Source organism: Mauremys reevesii, linkage group 9, assembly GCF_016161935.1.
Source record: "Mauremys reevesii isolate NIE-2019 linkage group 9, ASM1616193v1, whole genome shotgun sequence".
Lineage (NCBI taxonomy): Eukaryota > Metazoa > Chordata > Testudines > Geoemydidae > Mauremys > Mauremys reevesii.
In genome coordinates, this window is record NC_052631.1 from 81,460,297 (window position 1) to 81,472,665 (window position 12,369).

At 43.9% G+C, this 12,369-nt stretch overlaps 1 protein-coding gene across 1 annotated transcript in view; it reads right to left on the minus strand.

Annotated features, from left to right (window-relative positions):
* The window catches only part of MSN (moesin), a 69,423-nt gene that overhangs the window by 5,184 nt on the left and 51,870 nt on the right, over positions 1 to 12,369 (minus strand). The window contains exons 3-7 of the mRNA XM_039488792.1: positions 6,133 to 6,228; positions 5,258 to 5,532; positions 4,501 to 4,584; positions 1,831 to 1,977; positions 882 to 978 (exon numbers count right to left, since the gene is read on the minus strand). Coding sequence (XP_039344726.1) covers positions 882 to 978; positions 1,831 to 1,977; positions 4,501 to 4,584; positions 5,258 to 5,532; positions 6,133 to 6,228 — 699 coding nt within the window. The remainder of the gene's footprint in view (positions 1 to 881; positions 979 to 1,830; positions 1,978 to 4,500; positions 4,585 to 5,257; positions 5,533 to 6,132; positions 6,229 to 12,369) is intronic.

Here is a 12,369-nt window from a genome sequence, read left to right on the forward strand (position 1 = left end):
AGTTCAAGTCTCTGGCCTCAGAAAATCCTCAGGGTTTACATTCTGCTTAGTGCATACTGGAACTGGATTTTCAGTTGTGTGGATATGCATGCAGTGCAGAAAATACTCAGAACTCAGTTAAAGCATTCCTTTATCAAACCTCAGTGTCTGGTTTTAAGGAAGAGTTTCTACATTCTGAGACATTCTACAAAGTTGTTAGGATCATATAAAGGTGATGAACCACATGGTCTCACACCCTTACTCTTTCTATTCAACTAGGATTGTAATGTTCTGGCCGACACGTGAGAAAGAAGGTTTCCCCTTATGCCAGAAAAGGGGAAGAAAATGCATCTTCGTTATGTGACTGAGGTACAACAGCTGCAAGGTGGTTTCCAAGCAGCAGTAACTTCATCCAGGGAAGGAAAGAAGAAGATATAAATAGGTATATGGGGAAGCCAAGGAGCTACAGCTTGATTTCATTTTCTCCAGAATTGCAGAGATTAGAAATGCATTGTACTTTGGATTTTTCTAGAGTGAATGGGATTTGTTTGGGTTATCAGAAATAGTAAGATTCTTCAGTGCACATCAACAAGGAAGAAAAATCTCAGCAGTAATTTTCTCATCTTGATGTAAGGCAGCCGGTCATCAAATCAGAAGTGGACAACTATATACAATAGCCATTGTATAAACCCCCTCCCCATGCCAACCCATCTACCCACTTAATAGTAGTAAGCCTGCTCTGCAATGCTTGAGGTATTACTTTGGCAATATGTGGATGCCTTATGATGCAAACAGAAGGTTCTAGAATTGACTAGATTGGTAGTATTTAAATGTATAAACAATGTTTAGCTCAACTCTATGTATAAAATGCTAAAGATTTATGTCTGAGTACTGTTTCTTACTGGTGCTTTCTTGTCAATGGGCTTGATAACAAACTTCTTATCATTGAATGAAATATTCCTGATCTCACTCCAAGGGAATCCAATTTTTGGTGTTAACCTGCAATAAGAAAGAAAGGAGGAGTTTTTAGTAGATGTTACCCCAAGCTGACTCAAATTCTTAGTCTACAACACTGGGCTGGAAATCTCAAACTGGCTCTCAGAGTATTTCAGTAATTCCCAGTTCCAGCCAATGCCAGAAACAAGAGTGAAGAGGCATGTAAAAAACAAAATATAAGAGCAGGAGTTGACAGCTTTTCAACCCTTCTCCCCCATTAGAGAAAGTAAGGCCAGGTTTACACTACAGACTTATCTGTGAAAAATCCACACTCAAGCAATGTAGTTATACCAACCTAACCCCTGGTACGGGCTACATGGTGTCAGCAGGACAGCTTCTCCTGTTGACATAGCTACTGCCTCTTGGGAGGCAGATTAGCTATGCTGGCAGGAGCAGCGCTCTCACTGTCTTAAGTGTTACAGTGGCACAGCTGCTGTGTTTTCAGCATAGACCTTCCTTAAGGTTTGAAGGCTCAGTCTTTACGCAAACCCCATTTAATGGGATTTGATCAATGCCTAATTTCAGTTTCTTGATCTATCTACCCTATGATAGTGAACAGCTGTATTTATGCAGGAGATCCAGAGTACTGAATCACAAGGTTTATATCAAGGACATTGCCAAGAGCCATGAGGATGTGATTTGGAGGCGTTTGCAGACCGCAAATAGCATCATCCCAACAAACTGAACCACCTTCCTGTGTAGCTGACTGAGGAACAGCTATCTGTTCCAAAAACCTGATTCTTCAAAGTATTCCTTTGCTTTGGAGAAGGAAGTTTGTGTGTTAGCTGCATCTGCACTGTGGAATGAAAGGTCACAAGAGAGGGGGCAGTGAACTGAGAGACGTCCTTTTGTTACCTGTCATTCTGCTCATAAATGTTGAGTCCAAGAGCATCAACACCTAGCCAGAGTTCAGAGCCCTTCTTATTCTTAATGCTGAAGTAGTTCACGCCGTACATTTCTAGATCCTGTGCAATTTTCAGGTACTCCAAGATGGCATCTTCCCTAAAACGTGCAAAGGAGAGCAGATATTCACATTTGAAACCAGATAAGCCAAAAATAGAGAATTTACTGCCTTGTCAATTGATTGGTTAATGGCAACTAGTCTGACAACACCTCAGAGCATGACAATGCAGACAGGATTTTTTAAACTACGGGCTGGGCAAAAGCCAAGAGGAGCATATGGTTCAGGTGGGATGTTTCTATTAGAGGGGGAACTTTATGTCCTAGTAAAGAGATAGGAAAGAAGTTGGTAAAGCAGATGAGGGAGGTAGTGAGAACCAGGCAAAATGTTTAAGAAAAAAAGTCCATTTAAATAACACATGAAGGCAAGCAATTGAACATTGACAATATACTAGTGCTTATATACACAAATGCTAGCAGTCTAATACTAATATGGATGAACTAGAGTGCCTGGCGTTACATGAGGATACTGATATAATAGTGGAAACTTGGTGGAAGGATAATTAATGGGACCCAGTAATACCAAGGTACAAAATATAGGAATGAAAGTAGGTCATGCTGGTGTGGGAGTGACACTGTATGACAGAGTCAAAGTAAAAATCCTAAAATGAACCAAACTGTCTCCATTAAGATTCTATGGTAAATTCCATGCCTGAACAATACGAGGATAGCAGCAGGAATAGAACGCCAATCTCCTGACCATGATGATTAAATGCTTAGGGAGATTAGAGATGCTACAAAGGCTGGAAACAATAATATTGGATGATTTCAACTATCCCCATGACTAGACACGTGTCACCTCAGGAAGGGTTGCAGAGATACAATTTCTAGACACATTAAAGGACTGTTTCTTGGAGCAGCTGGTCCTGAAACCCAGGAGTTCTCAACCTTTTTCTTTCTGAGCCCCCACTCTCCCCCAACATACTACAGGAACCCCACAGTCCATCTGTGCCACAACTAGTTTTCTGCATATAGAAGCCAGGGCCAGCATTAGAGGTAGCAAGCATGGCAGTTGCCTGGGGCCGCATGCCATATGTGGCCCCATGAAGCTAAGTTGCTCAAGTTTCATCTTCAGCCCCAAGTGCCAGGGCCCCAGGCTTCAGCCCCATGAGGAGAGGGAACTTTCTGCCCTGGGCTCCAATGAGTAAGCCAGACACTGGCCCTGCTCGGCAAACCCCTGAAACCTTCTCATAGCCCCCTGGTTGAGAACCACTGCTGTAACCCACAAAAGGGAGGGGCAATTCTTGATTTAGTCCTAAATTGAGCACTGGATCTGGCCAAAGAGGTGACTGACTGTAACTGAAGTACTCAGTAATAGTGACCATAATGTAAGTAAGTTGAACAGTCTTGGCGGGACAAGGAATACTAAAAAACCCACTATGGTAGCATTTAACTTAAAAAAAAAAAAAAGGGGGGGGGGGAAACGATACAAGCTTCCTCACTTTTGTTAAATGCAAATTAATAGGGTGAAAAGCCTGCACGCTGCATGGAAACCATTTAAAACAAACACCATACAGGCTCAAACTAAATGTATACCCCAAATTTAACAAAAAAAATTGGACCCCAAAAATGCCACCATGGCTAAACAGAGTAAAGGAGGTGGTTAGAGGCAAAAAGACATTCCTTAAAAAAAGTTTGGAACTCATCCTACTGAGAAATAAGGAAGCATAAACCCTGGCAATCAAGTGTAAAGGCAGGCCAAGAAAGAATTTGAAGAGCAACTAGCTGAAGATACAAAACGAAAATAAAAAAAAGTTTGTTGCCAAGTACATCAGAAGCAGGAAACCTGCCAAAGTCAGTGGGGCCACTGGACGATTGACATGCTAAAGGAGCACTCAAGGAAGACAAGGCCATTGTGGAGAAACTAAATAATTCTTTGAAGTCTTCACTGCAGAGGATCTCTGGCAGATCTCCTCATGCAAACCATTCTTTTTAAGAGAAAAATCTGAGCAACTGTCCCAGATCAAGGTGTCAAATAATAATAGTTTTGGAACAAACTGACAAGTTAAACAATAAGTCACCATGACAAATGGTATTCCAAGAATTCTGAAAGACCTGCAATTGCATATGAGAACTAACAACCATGGTACATAACCTATTACTTAAATCAGCCTTTGTACCAGATGACTAGAGGGTAGTTAAACACTAAAAACCTTTGACAAGGTCCCTAAACTTCCAGCTGCCAGAAGCTGGGACTGCAAGGTGGATGACTCACTTGAAATTGCCCTGTTCTATTCATTCTGTCTGAAGCAGCTGGCACTGGCCACTGTCAGACAATACTGAGGTAGATGGACCATTGGTCCGATCCAGTCTGGGTGTTCTTATAATGCAACTATTTAAAAAGTTCAGTTTCACTTTGCTAAAGCGATTGTAAACTTTCAGCTAGTATTGGCTGAGACAGACAAGATAGTTATTCTTCAGCAAGATGGCTAGAACAATGATAAGAGGCCTTTGCCCTAGGATGATCTTTTGTTTAGACACAAACCTTATCTACAGGAGTTGAGAACTACCATGTAGTATGACCATACTATTCTAACAGAGTGAGATCGAACCTTGATCAGTTACCTGAGCATTCCCCGATGTTCCTCATGCCACACCTGGATCCTCTCCTCCCATTGGTCTTTATTGAGTTTGTGCTGCTCCAGAACTCTAGAAAGGAAAAAAGAGCAGCAAGATCCTGTCAGTATGAAAGAAGGAACTAGACGGAGACAGGCCACAAGTCTGAGCATATGCAGTGCTGTACAGTCTAAATGTCTCAATGCACAGTATAACAATGCCAACAGAAATTCTATAGTAAATGCTGGCCTTATTGGCCAGCGTTGACTCTTAGAGCATTTAATTGGGTTAAGAAACAATTTGGCCTGATGAACACCACTGCCGCATATCCAGACTACAGCGTAATGTGACAGGAGCCCTGAATATTTAGCCAAGTAAGGATATCCAGCTTCTCATTTCTTTTGTACCATCATACCCGTTTATGAATTTTAGTGCCAAAATTGACTCCTTTGCTCTTTGTTCCCCCCTTCTTTCTGTTGCTCGGATATCTTAAATTATTCCCAGAAATTTAAGTTTCTACCTGCACTTTTATACCGAGTTGCAATCCACTCTTCAAAATGCAAATGCCCAGGGAGAAGAGACAGGGGTGCAGGAAATGCAACAGCCTTGCTCTTATGGAAAGACACTCCCTGCACACCCCATCATAATTAAGATGATTTGAGAAAAACAAAACAAGCAAGACGACAGAGTAAGTGAAGCTATAGTAAATATAGCACTTGTGCCTTTCATGGTGCTGGGAGGTCCGAGGCTGGTGAAGTCTGCATACCTTTGAGGGAGCAGTTTGTCACCAGCAAGATAGCCAGGCTTGTGCAGCTCCTTGTTGAAGTCTCCATGTTTAGATTGGACGGCATAGGAAGCCAGAAGGACAGCAGTCTCTGGAGGGCAATAGATATCATCATTCAAGATGCCCTCCTTCACCTGGAGGAAAAAGAGGCGCTGCGTGATGTCCTGAATCAGCTCCTCGGACACATCCTCTGGGTAGAACTTGGCACGGAACTTGAAGAGCAGCGGGCTTTCCTTGCGCACATCCTGTGCGGTCACCTGGAGTGAGAGATGGCACCATCCAGTTTTAGAGCTAGCCTGCCAGCTGAGTTGAGCAGTGTGTAATAAAAAGGGAGTAAGAAAGACAGAAGCATATTCAAAAACACACTTCCCTTCTGACACACAAAACAAAAAAGCATAAAGTATCCTCCCATTGAGCAATTCATTGGAAACTGCTGAGTTGGTCCAGTCTAGCCAAGATTATTTCTCATTTGTTTAGCAGCTGCCAAATGCTATTGTGAACCTATCAGTAAGTCATGCACCACAGTGCTTCCTAGGGATGGCACCACACCAGGAGTCTTATTCACCAGATGTACTACACATGGATAAAGTCTCTTCCTTGATCCACCACATTAGATCTGCCTGGATAAATCTGCCTAGCAGATTGGCTAGGTCTACAACATACAGATGTGCCAGCCATTCTGGAACAGTCAGCACAGACTAGAAAAAAAAATCATATACATCTCAAGGTTCACTATTCAGAGCAGCATACGGAGGATCTGAGCATCCCATCCAGCTGAGGACAAGATTCCAGAAGAGAATAGTTAAAACAAATGCACTAAATTATCAAGTGTACAAATTGGATAACTATGCATATACCTTTTTATTGAGTTTCAGCCATGTTGAGAAGCCCTTGGTGTCCTGGTATTGAAGTCCAAAAAACCAGACCTCTCTCAGCCCAATTGTCTTCACAACCTGGAAAAGAAGACAGAGCAGTGTGCACATCAGTAACTGTCACAGCTGACCATTCATGGGCTCACTGGTTACCTGGGAATGTGCTGGGGTAGGCAAGTTTAGAAAAGAATCAAATAATCCAACTTCCACCTGTTGACTATGAGTATTTGGGGCAGGGGGAAGGAACCCACTATCCTTGTGGACTCCCTGCACTTCATACCACTACTACAGAGTCCTTTATAAAGGGAGATAAGAGGGGCCCCTAAAAAGTTTGCCAAATTTGACGTAGGGTGATGGTAATTAGGGTAGGCCAAACTGAGGCAGGTAGCAACAGAATGCCCTATGCAGCTCTACTGGTGCAGATCACTACCACCCCGCTGCATCTTCTTACATGCCCCCTCACTCTCCCTCCTTGAGTGAAGGCTGCCAGTTGTACAATAGTTTTCCGAGTAAGAGACACCAATTAAGAACTAAGCACCTATCAAACTCATTTCAGATGCCCCCCCTAAACCCATCTGAAACAGGACTCCTGCTGGAAAAAGCTGGAGCATGGAGCAACCCTAAGTTATTGATACACTAAGACTTTGGCACCACAGCAAAGGCCAGGGTTTCCCTTGTATGTAGGTAGATTCCAGAGAGTTTGCAGGTGGGAAGCTATACAGCTTAGACCCCTGGTCTCAGCCTGGATGGCAACAGTGCAAATGCTGAGATACTAGACACTCAAACGAGCAAGGACGACTGCAGTAAGGAGTGATATGTGCTGGTTGGGTAAGGCAATGGCAGACACTACAGGAGTAAACAGCATGTGTCTTGGCTCTAGTTCCAGAACCATTCCTCATTTTTACATGCAAGGGTCCTATTTTTGACCATACCATGAACCACTCTGCTATGGACCAGAGAGTCAGTCCTGTTAACTGCCACATGCCTTAAGATTTGCAATGCATGCTACCCTGTATGTAAATGATGCCTACCCACACCCACCTGCAGTTTAGTTGCCCCACTGAAGTGCACTGCTTTGGGTAAGGCAGGACAACATGCCCCTTAGACAGTGATGAGCCACCAATGCAATAACTAAATCCTGATGCAGGGATCTCTCTTCCATCATACACCTAGCACACTTTTGGTGCTATATAAACGAAGACGACTTCACAAAGCTATTGTAGCATTCAGTGTCAGAAGCCTGCCAGAGGTGGAGAACTACTGTGGTAACGCTATTTCCTGTCAGGGCGTGGGGGTTATTTGTGATCATGAACAAATGAGCTACTGCCAAACCAACAGAACTGAATTTTTTGATAAGCCAGGGACATGCTACAGGCTAAAAATTCCCCCACAGGCAACCTTCCTGAAACTTTGTCATCTGGCTTCCAAGCTGTACACTACACTTCAGGAAAACTAGAAAGATATGTCCCCCTCTCCCCATCATCTTCACTAGCTTCTCAGCCAGCTGACTTTACCCACCTGTCTTTCAAACTATTCTGTAAAAATTATCACCTCCAACAACACTGCATCCAAGTGTCTCAAGACTGCAGGCACTCACTCTATTTACCCACCCCCTGTGACTGCCTGCTTGCCACTCTGTCTGATGCCTGGACAATTTCTTGAGGAAGAAGCAGTGCTGATGGGATCTCCCCTCTCAAAATTACTTCCTCTTTGAATCTTTAGGAAGCCCTCCGCTCCATCCTGTTCTATTGCTATGGGGTGCAGCATACAAATTTCAGGGTATTACTGGTTTTATGGCCAAAGGCTTCTAAGAGTAGAAGGAATGCTGGATCTGAGAACAATGCTGGGCCACTTACTGCTTTGCTACCTACAGCAAAAGGGAGAGGGTTTACAGGTAAGAAGTATTTATCAGACTTGGTCTACGATTAAGTCAAGTATATCAGATGTGAAAAATCCATACTCCCGACCAACACCCAGCTATTCTGACCTAGTGCCTCCGATAAAGACAGCTAGATTGATGGAAGAATGAGTCCATCAACCTAGCTACCATTTGTTTATTTAGGTGGATGGTGGAAAGGAGGAAGATCCCTTCAGTCAGTGTAGGCTGTGTCTACACTGTGGGGTTATGCCAGCATAATTATGCCAACATAGCTGTGCTAATATAGCCTCTATAGGGTAGACATAATCCTAGTAACAAATATTGGGCCACATACTGCAATCCTCCCCTATGCACCAGTCCCTCTGACTTCAGTGGGATTTGTTCAAGAAGCACCACTTGCTTAAGAGTTGGGGGACTGGTCCAATGGTTTGGAGTAAACTCCTGGGGACAGTAGGTCATAGGAACATAAGCAAATGTTTGTCACAGACAATGGAATGCATGCTGCTAAACAGACTTTCTGAAGTGCATTTAAGACTGCAGGCTGCTATATAGCTTATAAGTGTGTGGGGCAGGGGAAGGAATGGGTCTGGAACACAGTTAAAAGGAGAGCTCTGTTCTCGGGCATCATTAACATTTGAATAGGATGGTGGCTCACCCCCACTGCTGCATGTGTCTGCTTGCCTCAGTTTCATTTGCCGACAGCTTAAGCCTGGGAGTTCAGCATGCTGAACTGCCAAAAAGGAACCGAATGGCATCACACTGAGGCCATAGCACAAAAGGACTTTTATTCCACAGAGAAGTCTGCACTGTAATAGCAACAGCAACAACAGATGGGACAAAAAGGAAAGCCAGCTATGCAAACTCAGTATCTTTACAAATCTTATTCCCTCCCTTCCGCCCCCCACCCCCATATAACTTTTTTGCAAAGTTATACTGACACTATGCTGCATAGAACCAACCTAAATTAGTGCTATGAAATTATGTGAGCTGTAAAGCCAAGCACATTCTGGCTTGCTAGACCAGGTCTGTGCTCAGGCTGCATGTACTCATTCATATCTGAAATCTTTCCAACCGGATGTGCATGCTGGTAGCCTCTACCGAATGCAAAGGGAAGTGACTCCCCACTGCATATAAAAAATATTTTGTTCTACTTGGCAAAGGGAAAAAATCAAGGTAGAGACCGATTTCTACAGCTGCTAGGAGTCTGCCTGTCAGCTAGCAGCCTGATTACCAATCTACTTTTGTTAAAAGGCTACACAGCATTTGGAGATTTGATGAACTGTTTGCCTGTGGGGCCTCACACAATTCTTGGCAGTGAGCAGGAATGGAAGGTGCAAATGGACAAGATGCATAGGGTTGTTTTGATGAGGGACAATGAATTTTAAAGACAGCTGATCATATGCTGTATTACAAAATAACTTCTTCTACTTACAAAGTAAGGCTATAAATATACAAGAGAACACTATCTTTCCTCCTTACCAGGCAGAATATTAAGTCAGGTTGACTAACAGTACTCTGGAGTATAATACAAGGAATTTATTCATAAATTTCATGTTTTTGATCTGCCTATAGGATGGTGGAAAGCAGTGTATGGAGAGTTCAGGCAATCTTCCAGTTATGGTTTCATAGCCAATTATATATTATATATAAAGACCCTAGCTCAGGCACTGTTTATCAAGTGAAACTTGGGTTGCCACAAGTAAATCCCAGATCAGAATTGTATCAAGCCTTTTCCCACCTTATATTGAAATAACCACTCTCTAGGTATCTTTGCACTCATCCTTTGAGTGAATCTCTATAGCAACAGTGGCAATAACATTCTTACAGATACATGCAAGTCTTATGGCAGTGTTTTTCAAAGTTAGGTCACACCCCAGTACTGAGTCGCAGCATGCAAGGCACCAGGTCGCCTTGCTCAGCACCCAGGGACCCTAGTGGCTCTGGTCAGCACCACCGATCGGGCATTAAAAAGTTTTGTCGGCAGTGCTGCCGAGATAAGGCAGGCCAGTGTCTACCAGTTCCAACACCGTGCTGCGCCCCAGAAGCAGCCAGCAACAGATCTGGCTTCTAGGTGGGGAGGCACAGGGCTCCACGTGCTGCCCCCACCCCAAGCACCAGCTGCACACTCCCATTGGCCAGGAGCTGCTTGTGCGCCTCCACCTAGGAGCTGGACTGCTGCAGGCCACTTCCAGGGTGCAGTGTGCCCCATGGTGCCAGGACAGATGGGAAGCCTGCCTCTCACCTCTAGCAGCTCCCAGTCAGCAGCGGAGTCTGCACCCCAATCCCCTGCCTCAGCCCAGAGCCCCCTCCCACATCCCAAACCCTCATCCCCAACTCCACTGGGGTGTGGGCATCAGTTTTCTTCAACTGGGTCCCCAGAAAAAAATAAGAGTTTGAAAACCACTGTTCTAGGGCAATACCAGTTTCTTCAGTCCCTTGCTACACCCAATGCTTCTTATCCCAATTTCACATGCTTCCCTATAAGGCTCCTGTTGCTCATACATTCCATCTTTCTAGTTAAAGAAAAAGATGACTATGGAGTCTCTGGCACTGCTCCCACACACAGCGTTCTGACTACTGGAGAACCACCACAAGGCAAAAGGATTTTGTATTTGCTGCATGCCCAATGACAAAAGTGAATCTAGACATCTGCCATCCCCTCTCTCTACTGCTTTGAAGAGCATTAAATATGCCATCAAAGATGCCTGTAAACAAGTATGAACAAGCCATTGACTGACATGCATGAAAGTGACGTCCACATTAGGGAAGTTTTTCCCAGTTTCTCACCATTACTCATTCAATTTCTCATTCTAAATCACTAACAAAATGGCCAACACCAGTGATGACTAATTCTGAAGTATTTTGAGTGACAATTCTAAAAATTAGGGTTTCACACACATACTTAAACTTGCCTTTCAACTTTGAGAATTCCTGTTCTCTCAATAATCCTCTACATGCAAACTAACTTCTCCTGGGATGCCTCAGTACCCCAATAGCTCCCTGACCCTAAACCCCTTTCACAGTTAGGTTCTAATTATGCAACCAGAAAGTTGGATCACTTGCTATCTCTTCCCAGGAAAGCCCTTAAGTTATAGTGTCTCCCCTTTTTTTGCAGGAAGGTGGTCAAGGTATTAAGCGTTCTGCTGAGAGAAGCCAGCCAGCAGCCCACTAACAGTTTTCATTATGTTCAACTTGATAGCTAGAATTGGAAACTTCAAGTGGCCCATTACAGAATCTCTTTTCACATGGGATCATTGCCACACAAGGTATTACAGATGCCATTCTGTGAATGGTTTACTAGTCTGAGTAGAAAAAAAAACTAACAAAAAGGCACTAGCTAGGGCAAATCCACACCTTACTGGATCATTCTGCCTTCAGTTATGTCCTTGAAACCCATCCACAATGGGATTGCACTACCAGAATTTGGTCCACTAACTTCTAGTGTCAAGTCGTTATTCAGAGACAATTGGAAGAATTAAAGTTTTGCTTCTTTTCTCTGGGAGTGGGGTTCTTTCCCTCAATTACCCATAAGTTGGGGGGGGGGGGGGGAGAAGAGAAGGAAGAGATGAGAAAGACATGAAGGCTCTTCCAAGAGTAAGATTTCTTGAGAATATCAGATTTCTCTCTCTCTCTCACCAGCCTAAGAGATGAGAAATGGGAGTAGTAGTTTCTACTAGGGCTCCCAAGTCAAGAGATATTACGGTTTGTCTTCTACTTGGGGTCACTGCACAATATGTGGCCAGGAAGCAGAATTGGGCGGGGGCGGGGGGGGGGGGGGGAGAAAAAGGACTCTGCCCAGCTTCCAAAAACATCAGATGAGAAACAAGCAAGGCTTAAAATTCAGCCAGAGCCATCCAGAGCAGAGCGCCAGTAAATATTTTTAAACCCCTGAGAGCCCCAGCAGCCACCCTCCCTTGTGGGGCTGAAAGCCCTGAGGGCCCCCTGCAACTGAAACCTGGAGCCCTGAATCAGGGAAGGGAGCAAAGAGGGGCAGGGGGCTCCAGGAAATAATCAGAGAATTTAAGCCCTGGGAACCAGGATCAACATGAGCCAGATCTGCATTCTACTTTAAGCTTCGTTGTTACTAATGCAATTTTATTGCAAGTCTCTCAACATGGTGCTTTTCTTAAAGCCCAAGCTCTGAGTCACAGGATTATGGTGACAAACCCCCACTCATTTAAAAACAAAAACAGTTTCAGCCCTCAGAGATGCAAAGAAAGAACTGAGAAAAGGAACCCTAAAGCATCAAATTCCAGAAAGCAAGCCAAGAACCCCAATTTTCCCCTTTAATCATGATTTTTGGAGGGCCTGACTCATGACTAGATGTTTGGATTTGGCAATAG